Raw genomic sequence first — 16,664 nt, 5'->3', positions numbered from 1 at the left:
TCGTATAGTGATGGAAATTACTTTCTCAATGCAAAGCTAATGACACTTTCTCTGCAAACTCGTTGCCAGTGCTCACCTTTTAGTCTGTCTGCTAACAGTGCTACCTCGTGTTCAGAGTAGTGCACAATCGGAGGGGGAGATGGTGGCCGCAGTCTGTCTTCGTGGATCTTGCGGCGGTGTCTTTCCTCTCTGGCCAGTAAGCGCTGTTTACACTCCCACTCATAAAGGTCATCTCTGGCCTGGGCAAAGTCTACATGGATCTTCCCAGAGTCCTTTTTATCAGTGCTGGATCCGATACGCATCCGATACCCTGAAGAGGAGAAGGTAACACCATTATATTTAGGCATTTTCTACAACAGGTAGAGGCATGTCATTAGATTTGATCTGCCAGGCAGAAAATCATTAGGGTGAAACATGAAGATGATGAAGAATTATGAAAAATACAGTTCCTTAAATATCCACCTTAGACTGGGCCTAAAAATAAGCTCTTCTCACCCTCTCTTATAATATCTAGTTTAACAGTAGAAGTAGAAACAATCCACAAAATCAATTGTGGTGTCTATACTACTTTTCTTCTTTATGACAACTACCTGAAGGTGAATTTTATATAACTAAGCAATGAAAAATGATAATAAAGCTGAAAGTTATGCATAACAAGAGAGCGGTCAACTTAATAGATAATGATAGCTAGGTGCTACATCATCTTGTTTAGCATGCAGCTGTACTAAAACACACACTAGCAGATCTGCTGTTATTCTGAGTACATTTTATTAAAAACACAATTGTTTTTAGCTAGCATTTCATTAGCCTTTCACTCCAAACTATGGATACACCAAGCAAACCAAGCTACTCAGCCAAAGCTAGCATTAACAGATAACTAGCCAACTACCTTTTTATCCCAATATGGCCCGCTTTGTAAAAATCAAAACAACAACAACAACAAAAAAACAAACCAAGACAAACAAATGAAAACAATATCCGAACTGCAAACTTGAGGCATTGTATTTCCCAAGAAAAGTGCTCACCTGACAGGTAAATAGCCTTGTCTACCATGAACTCCTCACTGAAGCGGATGTGGCAGAAGTTCTTCTTGCTCTTTCGGATGGCGGTGATCTCCCCACATTGGTCAAACACTTCCCTGATGATTTCCTCTGTGGCGTTCTCTGGCAAACCCCCCACAAATACTGTCTTACAGCCGGGAGGGCGCTCCCGTGTCGAGGGAGGAGGAAGGTCTGAGGCACAATAAAAGGACCGGTTACATGATTATATGGCCATATCATCCACAGCTCTCCTGCTACACTGCAGTTTAAAGAGGAAAAGTATTGACTTTTATGTCAAGTTTGAGCAATTAAAAAGAAAAAAAAAAACAACAACATTTAAATAATAACATCTAATATTAAAATAGATTCCATCTCACATTTATGCTAATTACCTAAGTTACAGCCTGTAAAGTCTCACCACTAGATATGAGCAGACTGCAGTCAACTGAATTCAGTTTTTTAACCACTTCAAATTCTGCTACATAATTCTAACTATGTTGGCTGCTGTAGGACAAACAACTCTTGTTGCCTTTCATCTGTTGTTTAGTGTACGCTCTCAGCCTGCTGTTTACCTCAGCTGTCAATACGTGTCAATGCATATTTTTCTGGATACAGTGATACTGAGGTGAGTTGTTGAGGATATCCGAAACTTTTCTGTTGGTAAGCTCTGCTGTTTTTGACAGTGTTAACTGCTGTCAGTCGGCATTAGGGAAACTTTCTTTGAAGTCGAGCTAACGTTATTGGACTTGGACATGTAGCGAATAAACTCTCATATGGTCTGAGAATGTAATCAAACTGTTTATGAGAGGAAAGCGTCATTTCTTTGGACACTCGAGTGTAACATTAGCTGGCAAAGTGTTATAAACAGCTGTTGTTGTTTAGCCAGCTCATTATTATCATTATATAAAAGATGGAGCTTGAGATGAGGAGGAAGAGAATTCAAAAATGCTTGTTGCATTGCCTCTTTCACATTTTTGCTTCTTTGTTGAAGGAGACAACTTCTGGACTTTTTTCTATTAAATAAGTATATAAACATTACTGACTGTACCTTTGAGCTAATCAGTTTACTTTTACTAGCCTGATTTTGCTGTCTACCTTTACTGCAAAAGTCACACCCCTAAAAGTTTTCAGGTAAAGTTTATCGGTTCTACATTAAAGTACAGTCTTACTAGGGTTCTGAGGGAAGAGAGTGCAGCTCTTGCAGTGGATGATCTCCTTGATGACGGGCATGTCGGGGGGAACGGGTGGAGGGGGGACCAGGCTGATTCCTGCTATCATGGGGTTTATGGGTGCAATGAGTCCCAGCCCAGGGTCGAATCTCTGGATACACAGAGAATCTGCATGACAGAATAACAACAGATTACACAACAAAAACCATAATTTTTCATACTTTCTTTTCCAGTACGTAAAGAATGATATAGTCTGATTTCAGTCATGCTAGCGCCATGTCTCTAGGGATGGTGTGTGTGCTGGTTGGTGAGAGATATAACATCTATCCAATGAATGGAATGATGTAATGTTTTGTAAAGACATTCACGGTGAGCAGAGGTTAAATTCAGTGACTTGTTCTAGCATCATCACAACGTTTACATTTGTGGCTGTGAAAGACACATTTCAGCAACTTTTGTTAGCAACCCTCCCCAGAGGAAATTCTCTGTCACTGTAATTGACAGTGACACTGTAATTTAGACCATCCAAGGTCTAAATAGGAAAATATTGAAAAGTCTAAATGTGTGAAGAAGACACATTTGACTTCATATTGTTGTGCTTTATTTTTAAATATCACTGTTATTATTATGAATATATGGGTATTGTGATGCCGCTGTTGTACATTTGCAATGCTTCACTTACACCTCAGTGATTGCCTCACAAGTTGGTCCTGAACTGGAGTTTCCACATGAATAAATTCCCTTTTCAAACGCTCATAGTTACCATCATTGGCACCGCCAAACTATTCAGGGGAATGGTTTATTCAGTACCAAGAGTTGGTATATTTAAGGGCCGTTATTAAACCAGTGGATGGTTTATTTATAGAGAAACAGGGCATATTTATAGAGGAAAGTGAGCTAAATCGGACAATAACCCATTTTTGTGAGAGGAGAAAACAAAAGCATTATTGGGTTATAATTGCACTTTAACATTTTTAAATCCTGTTGAAGAACCAATAAAACTGTTATTGTTGAGGTTTCTGTGTAGGTTCTTAGTTATCCAGGTCATGTGTGACTGTCGCTTTCTTTCCAAGCTCCTTTGACTATTGTTGAATTCATTAGGACTCTGGGACTTAGATGGCTGGAAGGTTGTTACCGTTAAAACCCGATTAGTGGTCATAACAAGAGCTCGTATATACAACATCAACCGCATATGCAGAAGAGAAAAGGAAATTAGTTAAAAAAGAAAAAGGAAGTATAAACCATCACTCCCTAGATAAGAGATAAAAGAAAAACTGGGGACTGGATCCTTGGAAAAGGACAAGAAAATATCATCTCGAGTGTACTAATGGGAAAAGCGCAAGGGAGGAGAGGAGAGAGAGAGGGAAGAAGAAAATCTCTGTTCTCTAGGACAAAGAGAAAGTGAGGAAGAAGGGGGAAGATAAACAGTGAGAGGACAGAGGCGACAGGAGCAATGCTTCAGCTGTCTGGGTGAAAATAGAACAGGCAGGTTGGAGGAGGGCGGAGCAGCATTGCATGTTCCTATCTTCAACACTGCAATAACAAGGGAGCGGGAGGAACAAACCGTCAGCAGAAAATCACCCCCACCACCCCACCGCTGCCCACACAGCCACAACACCACAGAAAATAAAGTGATTCAGATTACAGGCGAGGGAAGCTGTCACACTCGGAAAGGACAAACGTCCCTTACAGAAATTCAATAAAAAATAAACGTTTCTTTTTTTCCTGCTTTGTACAGAGGATTGATAGAATGCACCAGTGATTTAGTGCGAAGGCTTTTACTCCTGCCGGTCTGAACATTCAGCACACTGCAAGCCTTCGTTGGAAACAATCAGCAGCTCACAGGAAGCACAGGAAGTGAGGCGCTTCAGTTAGCTTGGGATAAAGGGAAAAATATAAAATTACCAATGGTATTCTCAAACCGCTCACATTTCTTTCCTCATAGGCAAGGCAAGGCAAGTTTATTTGTATAGCACAATTCAACAACAAGGTGATTCAAAGTGCTTTACAGAGACATTAGAAACAAGAACAAATAAAAAGCATGATTTAAAATTTATTAAAACAAGCAAAAAAACTAACTAACTAATTAACAAACAAACAAACAAACAAAACAGTATATAAAATCAAAACAGATAAAATCAGAACAGTAGATAAAATCAGTAGTTAAATGTAAGTTTTGAAATTTAAGCTTAAAAGTGTGGATTTGGTGCTTTATTCAAATGCAGCTGAGAATAGGTGAGTCTTCAACCTGGATTTAAATAAACTGAGTGTTTCAGCTGATCTGAGGCTTTCTGGGAGTTTGTTCCAGATATAAGGAGCATAAAAGCTGAATGCAGCTTCTCCGTGTCTGGTTCTGACTCTGGGAACTGATAAAAGACCGGATCCAGATGACCTGAGGGATCTGGAAGGTTCATACTGGGTCAGGAGGTCATTGATGTATTTTGGTCCTAAACCATTTAGAGCTTTATAGACCAGCATCAGAACTTTAAAGTCTATCCTCTGACGGACAGGCAGCCAGTGTAAAGACCTCAGAGCTGGACTGATGTGGTCCACTTTTTTGGTCTTAGTGAGGACTCGAGCAGCAGAGTTCTGAATGAGCTGTAGTTGTCTGACTGATTTTTTAGGTAGACCTGTAAAGATGCTGTTACAGTAATCAAGCCTACTAAAGATGAATGCATGGACTAGTTTTTCCAGGTCCTGTTGAGACATCAGATCTTTTATCCTTGAAATATTCTTGAGGTGATAGTAAGCTGACTTTGTTATTGTCTTAATGTGTTTTTCTAAGTTTAGGTCTGCATCCATCACTACACCCAAATTTCTCGCCTGGTTTGTGGTTTTTAGATGTATAGATTGAAGTTCTCTGGTGACCTGTAATTGTTTTTCTTTGGCGCCAAAGACTATTACCTCAGTTTTGTTTTTGTTTAGCTGGAGAAAATTGTGGCACAACCAGTCATTGATTTCCTCAATGCATTTACCAAGAGCCTGTACAGGGCCTCGGTCTCCTGGTGACATTGTGATATATATTTGTGTGTCATCTGCATAGCTGTGATAGTTTATTTTGTTGTTGTTTATAATCTGTGCCAGTGGGAGCATGTAGATGTTAAACAGAAGGGGTCCCAAGATGGAACCTTGGGGAACTCCACATGTGATACTTGTCTGCTCAGATGTGAAGTTACCTATTGATACAAAGTATTTCCTGTTTTCTAAGTATGTTTTGAACCAGTTTAGTACAGTTCCTGAAAGACCTGTCCAGTTCTCCAGTCGTTTGAGTAATATGTTGTGGTCAACTGTATCAAATGCTGCACTGAGATCCAGTAAAACTAGGACTGACATTTTTCCACTGTCTGTATTCAGACATATGTCATTGAACACTTTGGTCAGAGCGGTTTCAGTGCTGTGGTTCTGTCTAAAACCTGACTGGAAGGCATCGTAGCAATTATTCTGTTTTAAGAAGTAACTGAGCTGTTGAGAAACTGCTTTTTCAATGATCTTACTTAAAAATGGGAGATTTGAGATCGGCCTGCAGTTGTTCATTTGTGTCTTGTCAAGATTGTCCTTTTTCAGTATAGGTTTGATTACAGCAGTTTTTAGTGGTTCTGGAAACACACCTGATAATAAAGAAAAGTTGACGATCTGTAACAGGTCTGACTCTAAAGTCTTTGAGACCTTTTTGAAAAAACTTGTTGGCAGGACATCTAAACAGCAGGAGGAGGAGTTCAGTTTACCTAAGATGTCCTCCAGGTCTTTGCTGTTAATAGGTTGAAACTGTTTCATGGTGTTTAAACAGTTTTTTGGTGGACACAGTACATATCCTGGATCTGCTGTTGATGTACCAATTGCTTGTCTAATTTCTTGGATTTTTTCTGTGAAGAATTTGGCAAAGTCATTGCAGGCCATGGTCGAATGAAGTTCAGCTGCCACTGACACAGGAGGGTTTGTTAGCCTGTCAACTGTAGAAAATAGGCATTGCAAATCCCTTAAAACAAATGTGCCAAAACCTGTGGTTGCTGAAATGAGTCCGGTTCTAAAAGCATCTCACTCCCAAGAGATGGATGCCAGGTGACCATACCCAGGTGCTAGCAGAGGCTTCACCTCTGCTAGTTGAGAGCTTACCTGTGGTTAATTGCACCCAGCCAAAAGTTATGCTTTTGACAAGTCATTTTCATAAGTTAGGGCAGCAATGAAGCGTCTCCATTTTTGTCCTTCCTTACAGTAGCCAACTCATTTGTATGTTAGTCAACACTATTTATTACATATCTGCCTCTTTGCATCTATACCATACATGAAGGCAACTACTTCAGTTTGCAAGTGTTAGCCGATAACTTTACACTCCACCGGCTCGTCACTTCTGCCTCCAAATGACCAAGATGACAGAGGATTGATTAGATGCTAAAATGTTAGATGATATATATTCATCAAATATTTTGTGCCTCTCAGATAAGGTAAGTGATGCTCTTATTCATTTGTTTTAGATTGTTTTTCTTTCCATTCACAAGTAGATAAAGGTCTTTTGATGAATTTCAATTAAAAAAATGTATATAGCACCAAATCACAACAACAGTCAAGATAAGAACCAGGCTCAGAGAGGGGCGCCCGTCTGCCATGACCGGTTGGGGGTGAGGGGAGGAAGACGGGATGAAATACACAGTGTGGAGAGAGGAGCTGTAGTAGGGAGCAAAAAGGAACGTTTTACACCTAATCTTAAAAGTAGAGAGAGTGTCTGTCTCCCAAATGCAGGTTGAAATATCTTGTTATAGGGCCATCAGCCTGCAGCAGATATTCATGAGGATGGGTGTGTTACATATGGAACTGACAAAGATTCAGACTTTGGAAGGATGAGGACAGTTTTGGAGAGCATTCCAGAAGATGAATACTACTCCTTAGATTTTGTCAGTCCCCACGCTGCTGAGCTCAAGCTGAGATTTGCACAAAGGGAGTGATGTGGCCTGGTGCTTCACATCCTTCAATAAATAATACATTTGATTGATTATTAGATAAACCCTCCACAAAAAAGCCTCATAAAAGCATTTCTTGGAGAAAAATGGCCTTTATGCTGGTAATCTTTGGTCAGCACAATGCTAATAATTCCAGACATATACTAATTTGTACTCAGCATTAGATCACACCGAGTGCTGCAGGGTAAAACACATTTTGTTTAGCAAAGAGAAAAATGCTTCATGTACTCTTTATTACACATCTTGAGGCTTATAAAAAGAAGAAAAAACACTTGAGAGATAATCCTCCATTAATCTGACCACATAGAGCCAAGATGCATTCAGAGATTCTTCAGGTCTTAGGAAAACTCATTAAAACGGCATCTGCGATACCCTCGACAGGTAAATTACACATCTCCTTGCCACACATTCATCATAATCACAAAAGGCTGGTTTTGTTCATAGCTTTTCCTCCAGGAGCCAAAGTGATTCAAGCCAGGTTCATTTCTCTGGCTGAGAGCTCTGCTGCGACTGCCAGACTCAGAAACAGAGGAAGGAATATAAGGAAGAAAAACACACACACACACACACACACACACACACACACACACACACACACACACACACACACACACACACACACACTAGTAACTGAAAAAAATTAAAACCAGAGCCATGAAGTAAAAAGACAGGCTCTGACAGTAGAAAAACAGTGATCGTGCCTTTAACTGTGCTTATTTAGTACTATACACTGGAACCACTGACAGAAACGCGTAGCATTGACCATGCTGCGAAACATCTGGCTGTGATTAACATCAAGGTGAGAGCTCATCAGTCACGACACACCCATACAATGAAAAGTGAGCATTTAAATGTATCCTAATTGTAATCTTAACACAAATCACACTGGAGCTCTGACCTACATGGCCTCGTTTTTAGCCCTTAACAAATGGGTCCAGGTTTCACACATGTTTCCACTTTACAATATCATAACAAATGACTCTGCATATTAGTTCAAAGTGTTGGTACTTGTAATAAACTTAAATATATATACTTTTTAGATTCTGGACTTTTTTAACTGCATTACATCTGTGCAATAGCTAGGGTTAGCAGGATTAACATTAAAGTTTGCTTCTTATAACACAGAACGACAGAAGCTGCAGTTAGGAAAGTTTACCTGCTTTATTTTTAGTCTTGAAGATTGGCCTTTGCACCTTTTGCTTAATGTTGCATTGTGACACTGTGGGCGTATAAGGAGACGAGACGACGAGAGGGCATCAGGTTCTTACAGGATTCTGTTTATTTTGTACAGATAACACAAAATGTGAAATGATGCAGCATCAATGGTCATTTACTTTTGTTTCAGGCATTGCTTCTGTTGATTCTCACTGTAACTGTAACTCAAGTTAAGTCCAAACTAATTTATAAATAATTCTTGGTTTAAGCTGCTCAAATACACAGCAGGAAATTTGGTTCACCCACCAGCTGCACTGGGCCCAGCAATCTTTAAGTCTTCTCTAAATTCATCAGGTCCACTTATGTGATGTCACAGGCTCCGCGTGCTTTGTCCTGCAGTGGTCTTTTTATATAGGGTCAAACAAACAACCTGCAAAAATCCAAACTACTATCAAGAAATCACCAAAGCAGACTGAGAGAACACAGATGAAACATACACACCAAAGAGAGATAAAAGGGCACAAGATGAACTGAAATGAGGCAGAGATGTGGGTGGGGAAAAGAACAAAGGGGAGCCACATGAGGAACTAAACTTCACAATAAAACACAAAGTAAACTCAGATCCACACACACATACTATTTTATTACTTTAAATAAAGTCTCTGAATACTATCAGCACCTCCTAGAAACGTATGAAAGCAGAAACACATGTTTCTGTGGTATGACCCTTCAAAAGACACATATCTGATCCACTCATCCGTCTTTTTTTTCTGTCCGCCTTTCATTACCTAAACGTTCCCTCCCTCCCTGTAGTTTAACAAGGGAAGAGAGCTGCAGATGTTGCCAGAGGTGTAGTCTCATCACATCATCAGAGTGAAAGAGCATGTCATCATTTTAATATTTCCACTCGGATCCACAGGAATTTGGTTGCTACGATGCTGTTTGTCCCTCCCTACAACAGCTCCTCTCTCCTCATTGTGGCTTCACTCAGTTAAATCCATGCATTCAATTATTCTGGACTTAACACACACACACAAACAACAACTCAACAAATCTCCCCACGTGCTCACATATTAAAGCCCCACAATGCAGCACTTATACAACGACAGCTCTTACATGGTAACACACATGCGACCATAAAGCTCAGACAAATCCCCACGTCTCAGAAAGACAATTTCGTAAATAGATCCTGAGGTGAAATTAAGCCCAGAGAAAGAGAAAACGAAACAGAGCAGCTAGACACAGAACTTAGTGTAGTTTTAGTTGAAATAACAAGTGAGAGCGGTTAGTCTGGAGCACAGCCACACTGTACACCCTGCTGAGGTACACAGACAGCTCAGTTTTTAGTTGTGGCCTTGCATATATTTCTCTGGTTACACTTCATAGTCCGCCGGGCACTTTTTGAGGTATATGGTTTACATATGAAAAAAGAAGAAAAAAAAGAGAGAACAAAACAGCAGTATTTATTATGTCCAGATGTTTCAGTTTATATTGAGACGAATGCTTTTTCCAGCCCTGCCCTCTTTAGCAAAGTGTCACAGTTTGATATATCTGGAAAATTTCTGCCTGCTGATGCAAGAAGCACTCTGTTCTTATAACAACACACAGATTATAAGAAAATGTCCAGCGTTCATAATGATTAATATCTGCTTTGTGGTCCAGGAACGCTCCAAAGATTCACAGGAAGAATCTGTTGGGGGATAATTACAGTTTTTTACAGACGCTAGGACACATTTCTCAATACTTAGGTCACTTTTGCAAAACTCTTCACACAATCCTCCTAACTGACCGTCAGCTTGGCAAAGCAGTTCATTTCACATTCAAAATGCACTACAACTACCAAAACACTTCATTCAGGTCTCAAATAAACTCATTCTTCCAGAACACTAGCAAAGTTTGACAGCCGACAAACACACTTTGTCACCCACAAAACAATGACCTAAAAAACACTAACAACATGTAGCATTACACAGTGTTTTCTTGTGTAAAACAAGGACACATCTCTGTTTATAATTTCAATATATGTTACTGGAATGAATCAGACATCATGCAGAATTCGTTAATATTTGTTTATGTATTTTTATTTTTTTGCACTAAGTAATCCCAAAATACAAGAATTTGTATACACACCATCCACTGATACACATACAATAGTAATGCTATTCCACTCCATTTCTGGCTGGGTCCATGTTTACATCACAAAAAAACCTATTCAGCAGTTGTCTCCTTTTGTAATGAAATTGAAGGAGTAACATCTGTGTAGATGTTCATCTACAATGAGAATCAGCTGTGGCTGGTTAAACTGCATTTTTAGATTGGAAATATGTTTCAATAAAATATTGCTGTTGGATTTTGCTGTCTTTTCAAGTTTTGCATTGTGTTATTGTTTTGACCATGAGTTTAACAGTTTTGAAAACAGTATGTAAGCACATGCAAAATGTCCTGTACGTACAAAGATTTTTGGCAGTTGTTGTGTCTGAGTGAGAAGATAATTCATGAAATTTGAGAGATGTAGTCATTGAATGCATTTTGTGCCAAAACAATGATAACTGGTCCTCAGTTTAGCCTACATAGACTTCTGTTGTGCTCACTGTGTGAGGAGTTTTGCAAACGTGACCTAAGTATTGAGAAATGTGTCCTAGCGTCTGTAAAAAACTGTAATAGGAGAGCAAAGAAAGGCTGCAGAGCAGTGCTGGCTGGTACATTTAGTGTTGGCTGAGAAGTGATAAAAGCAGTCAGGAAGTTACATTTAAGTTTTAGATTTGTTACTGAAACAGAATTAAATACAAGTATTTTCCAAAAATTTCTTCCGATTAAATAAAAGCCAAAATTTTTTTTTAAAGCAAGTGAAAGAGAATTTCACAAAGGATGAAATACTAGAAAAACATCCTATCGTTCTGACATGCTCGGTGGGTTTGTTGGGGTAGCAGGTTATTATATGACATCGTTCTCAATGTCATTGTGTCCTCATGCTAAATGTATGCATCATTGATTTAGTCAAAACAAAACAAACCAAAAAAAGATAGATGTTTGCACATGTGTTCAGGTCAGGTCCGACTAACTGCTTCATCCAGAATAAATAAATAATAATGACTAAATTCGTTTCAGGTTGCTTTTCTCCCTATCAAGTAACCAGTTCCATCGCTGAGCCGCAGGTCTTCCAACAATCCTCACATGGTTCCCATCCCGTGTCCCCCTCTGTAGCCAACTATGGTGCACATTTGTGCACACCCTGTTTTTCTTGTTTTGGACTGATTCACACGGATTCAGTGATATTTCTGAGCCCCAGGTTACAATCAAACACAGGACATGCAGGCTTGAATAAAAAAAGTTCAATGATACACCTAGGTTTTTACTTTTACCAAGAAATAACACGGCAAGGACAGGATGTACTAACAGCTTGTATGAGTGCAAAACTTTCTCTAAGCACAGGAGAACGTGGGATTTACTAAAGAAATGTTTAGTAAATGTTTAGTGATGGAAAGGCATGGTCAGTAATTTTGATGTATCCAGAGAACAACTCTCTCAACTCTTTTTGATTTTGCTCATTAATCAAAACATATTGATTCTTTTCCACTGCCTCACATCAACCTGACTTTCATGTTGTTTCCAGTCAGCACCAGATATGCAAAACTCACTTCTCCAATTTTTCTCACTGTTCAGTCTGTTTCTCAGGGCCCAGATAACAGGCTGTTATCTGGCTTACAGACTCAAGCCTTTTTAGTGCTGGTGGAAGTGGTGGGACCATAACATTACCTCGTGTGGTGAGTGATTTTATTTCCATCTGGAGAATTTGAGAGTCTCTTTAGGTAACATTAAGTGGTAATAACTGAAGCAATACAGCCCTTGTACCTTCTACATGAAGACCTGTAATATACATATCCACAGATTTATGGTTGCTGAGAGCTTCTGAAACTGAGACAATCAAATACAAACCAATGCATTCATTGGACAAACAGGGCCTGGATCCAGAAATGATCGAGCAGCATATAAGTTTATTCACCTTACTTAACATCTGTCACATATCCATGATATTTACAGAGCGAATACGACGACTTCTGATATTTCACAGGTGTTTATATAATTACTCTCTTTTTAAAAAATCCACTTAACTCCATCCTCGAGGTTTTCGTAACATGAACGTGCTGCTAGTTAACAGGCCACCTGTTGTTTTTTTCTCACATAAGAGGTGATAGGGTTAAAACACTGAGCTGCACTGCTAAAATTCTGCTAAAATGAGAACATGCTTCCTTATTTCCATGATTGTACTTGAAGTAATTGTTTTGAATGAATGAGACAAATGAGCCAAGAACTTTTAATTATTGGTAATCTAAACAGTTCAGAAAATGTTGTGAACCTGGGTGTCAGAACAGAATCAATCACCAGTGTGACAAAAAAATTCATTGGTGAAACCTCAGTAACACAAGTTGGACAATGTAGAGTGGAAGTTTGTAGGGTAAGGATATGATTCTGAATAAACAGAACCAGCCCTTTAAAATATTCCTAAATCAACCTTCATATCCATCCTTGGGATCAGCTTGGGATATATATATATATGATGATGATGGGCTGGATAAAGGGTAATAAAGATGATGATAATTGCTAGGGTGTAATCCTTTCATTGATCCTTAAGTCAAATAAAAAGTTTGCATACAACAAAAATATTCAATATAATTAACCATCGATGGTTTCCAGTGAAATAAATTTTGTAAAGTTGAGAGTAGAAGGTACCTGAAACCAGCTGCTGCCCGCTGATGCCCATGGGCATGATGCCCAGGTTGTTCATGGCCGTGGCCCAGGCTCCATGATCAGCGACAGGAACACTAATGTGGTTCTGCTCAGCACCCAGGTTGCCTACACCATCAGCTGTTGTAGCAGAGACAAGCAAAACACATTGAATGCAATACAGGATGAAACTGCATTAAATGAGAAGGTAATATTTTCTGGGAAAGGGTTTTAAAAAGTGTGGGGATGGCTCGTATTACAAAATTCGATATTGCTTTTCAATAAGCTACCAGTGTGACTGTCTTGTACAGAAAGCGAAGTATTAAGCCAAGCTCACAAGTGTTTTATAACGAGTCTTTCAGAATCAGCCGGCACACTTTGAGTGTTAACTTAGTAAAGTTTTAGCTGCAGGAGTTCCTGAAGGCTCCTGTGATAAATTCTGCTGTAGAAAATAGATCCATTCACGATAACAAAAGGAGACTGCAGAGCACAACCGGGGACAAAATATGTCAAACAGCCGAGTATTGCTGTCACAGAAGATGAACTCAGAAATGGTCAGAGGAAGTTATTTTGATACTTTCAATCCCCTGTAACTGACAGATCAGGCATACAAATGTGGAGAAAAGGCTTCAAAAAGGAGGACTGTCTTCCACGTGGATTTATGCTATCTCTGGGAAACTTTCCCAACAGAATCCTGGCAAAGTTTTTTCTCTCCTTTCTTGCAAAAAAAGGAAAAAACACACACACACACACATGGCCTAACAAAGTTGGCCTATCTTCAGAAAGTACAGTAAATTCAATATGTACCACTGGCCATAGCAGGGGGTCTTTTCTCTCCACTCTCTGCAGTCCTGTCATCAGATCTTTCCTCCGGCTGACGGTAAGATGGAGGGATGGATTATTGGCTGGGAGAACACAGGGGCCCATCCACTCCAAGCCACAGTCACAGTCCACCTCTGGAATACAAAAAAAAGGAAGTTAAGGACTTTGAAACATGGCAAAGTCCAAAAAAAATCCTTGAGACTGGAAATGAATCACTAAGCCAGAAGTTGATGCAAGAGCAGAGAAATCTTTAGGCAATTAGGAAGAAATGCTCCAATCCCAGCTGACTTTCTACCAAGAAAAGAAGCTTAAAGCACACACATGTACACACACATATACTGACACTTAAGCAGCAGTTTCTAATCTTAGAAAACACACAGAACTGCGATATGAACTCCTCTCTCGCTGTTTAATACGCACACAGACACACACTTTATGTGTGTTGTTAGTGGGCCGGCATCTCGCTCATTAACAGTTTCCCACCCCTGCGCTGAGCCGAGCTGTCGACGCCACACGGAGAACATCAGAGGAACAAACTGACAGCGCTCGGTGACGCTGAACAAATCCCACATTTCTGTGTGACAGGCCGGTTTTTCAGCTGCATCCATACCAATTACAAGCAGGAATCATGCAAAGCAACAACAGCACCATTGTTCCTGTGTCTTGACACCCACTGTGACCGTTTCTATAATTATGCTTTTCTTATTCAGTATAAATTTCAGTCAACCCACCACTTTGGTCCACATTGAGCTATATCAACAACTATAAGCCAGGATGCAATGAGGTTTTGTGCAGACATGATCCAAAGACGATGTGTTACATTTTCCCCCTTTGCTGCATTTACTGCATAACGTATATGTATAGAACTTAAAGTTTTAGCTCTTGGTTGAAATGTTTGGGTTTTGAACGGTAAATGGATTCTTACATAGTGCTTTTCTACTCTGCTGGAGCACTCAATACACTTTATACAACTTGCGTCACTCACGTCAGCATTTTTCTATGCTTAAGTGCTTTCAATATAACATTCACTCTATGACAGAAGCATCAAAGACCAAGTTGGAGTTAGTATTTTGTCAAAGACTGGAGCAGCCAAGGATCAAACCATAAACTCTCCAATTAGCAGATGACCTGCTCTACAGCCACCCCAAGCTTACAGTACCTGGTGTTCCCAGGCGGTCTCCCATCCAAATACTAAGCGGGACTGACCCTCCTTTGCTTCTGAGATCAGACGGGATGGGTGTGCTCAGGGTGGTACAGCTATAAGCTGTGTTTTTAATGTGTATCAATGCATTTTGCCTCTGCTTATGGCACTCTATTGATTCATGTAATCTAATTATTCTGCCATTTAAATAGAACACTCAAGAAAATTACATTTTGATCTCGAAGGACCAGCCAGCTATTTTCTTTACTAATTTACTATGCTATGGGTCACTGATGGCTGGAGACCCCAGTATGCACTGCCACTAAGGAAGGGAAGGTTAGCAAGCAATGCTAACTAGCCTCCACTGGTCCAATTAGTGTCACAGGGGAAGTGCGGAGCAACATTTTGGCTCTTGGTAATTTAACTCATTATTGGGGATGTCATTTTATCTGGACTAACAGAAAAAGAAACAGAAAGCAAATAAACTACATTTAAATTTATAAAGGGAAAGACTTTAAAACAAGTTTGCTTTTTTTCTTGTCAGTGTTAAGGTAAACCAGAGATAATTCAGATAGACCTAACCTTCAGATCTGAAAAGTCAAGTAGGAAGTAGTTTTGAAATTATATATTTGTATGACTTCATTGTTCAATGATTAATGACATTAGAAAACAAATTTGTAAAGAGTTTAGAGTTTCAATTGATATTTTAAAGTCTTCCTGAACACACCATGGCATTCATTTAGTAAATTCAAGATCCATTTAGAGTAAAATAGATTCTAAAGCAGGATGCACTTTATGCCATTGCTTCATCACTGACTAGTCGACTCTCAGCCTGATCAACTCCTTGCTTACGTCCAGTTTCAACATATAAAGATGGCAATGGACAAAATGCCAAATGTAAGGAAACTTCCAAATGGGCTACTTCCATCTTTTATTTACATTTTGTGTTTTTGTGTACAACAGCAACCAGAGTTAGTGGCACTCCAGTGGCATATTAGATGTGCTTTAATGAAGTCTGACTCTGCTGAGGCTCATCTTTGGTGGGTTAATTAATGACCTATATGTTGGTGCTGGCATGTTTCCATCTGTCAGAACAGCAGCAAGATTTCCATTTCCTCGGTTTTTCACATTTTACACTGAGCTGGTGTTTAAATTATGAGAGCAGCAGTCAATAGAGGGAAAAGAAGGTCCTTCTGGCTGTAATTATTACTGACACATGTGAAAAATGACCCACATGTGCTTTGGACTCATTAAGCAGGTAATGTTTAAATCACCCAACAACAAGAATGATGATTTCTATAAATATGTTGAAAAAAAGGGTATGTGTCTTTAGAGGACTATAAAAGGTCGTCCTATCTCGAAGCTGCATTTGTCAGGAGTAGACTGTATCTTTGATGTAGGATTCAAAGTGTTTGACATGCTGAACACGTTGCCCTCACTCTCTCTCTGTCAGCCCACTCTGCTCTGCAGTAATCACCATTATTCACATCTGACACCAGGAAACCAGCTGAGCCCCGCAACACATCCTGCTTTAATTGAGACACAATCATATCGATGACTTTTCATTAATGACCGCACACTACGACGTGCGGTTTAGGGAGGCCGAAAGTTAAATTCCAAAATGTACACTTTTCTCGCTGCAGTCATAAATCTTAAT

At 39.5% G+C, this 16,664-nt stretch overlaps 1 protein-coding gene across 2 annotated transcripts in view; it reads right to left on the bottom strand.

The window, feature by feature from the left end:
- The window catches only part of enox1 (ecto-NOX disulfide-thiol exchanger 1), a 142,375-nt gene that overhangs the window by 37,286 nt on the left and 88,425 nt on the right, over positions 1 to 16,664 (bottom strand). For both annotated transcript variants that reach the window (XM_080290808.1, XM_026145384.2), the window contains exons 3-7: positions 13,852 to 14,000; positions 13,051 to 13,185; positions 2,210 to 2,377; positions 1,026 to 1,232; positions 77 to 310 (exon numbers count right to left, since the gene is read on the bottom strand). In XM_080290808.1, coding sequence (XP_080146934.1) covers positions 77 to 310; positions 1,026 to 1,232; positions 2,210 to 2,377; positions 13,051 to 13,185; positions 13,852 to 13,861 — 754 coding nt within the window. In that variant the 5' untranslated portion in view covers positions 13,862 to 14,000. The remainder of the gene's footprint in view (positions 1 to 76; positions 311 to 1,025; positions 1,233 to 2,209; positions 2,378 to 13,050; positions 13,186 to 13,851; positions 14,001 to 16,664) is intronic.

Source organism: Astatotilapia calliptera, chromosome 16, assembly GCF_964374335.1.
Source record: "Astatotilapia calliptera chromosome 16, fAstCal68.1, whole genome shotgun sequence".
Classification (NCBI taxonomy): Eukaryota; Metazoa; Chordata; class Actinopteri; order Cichliformes; family Cichlidae; genus Astatotilapia; species Astatotilapia calliptera.
This window is presented reverse-complemented; position numbering and strand designations above follow the sequence as displayed.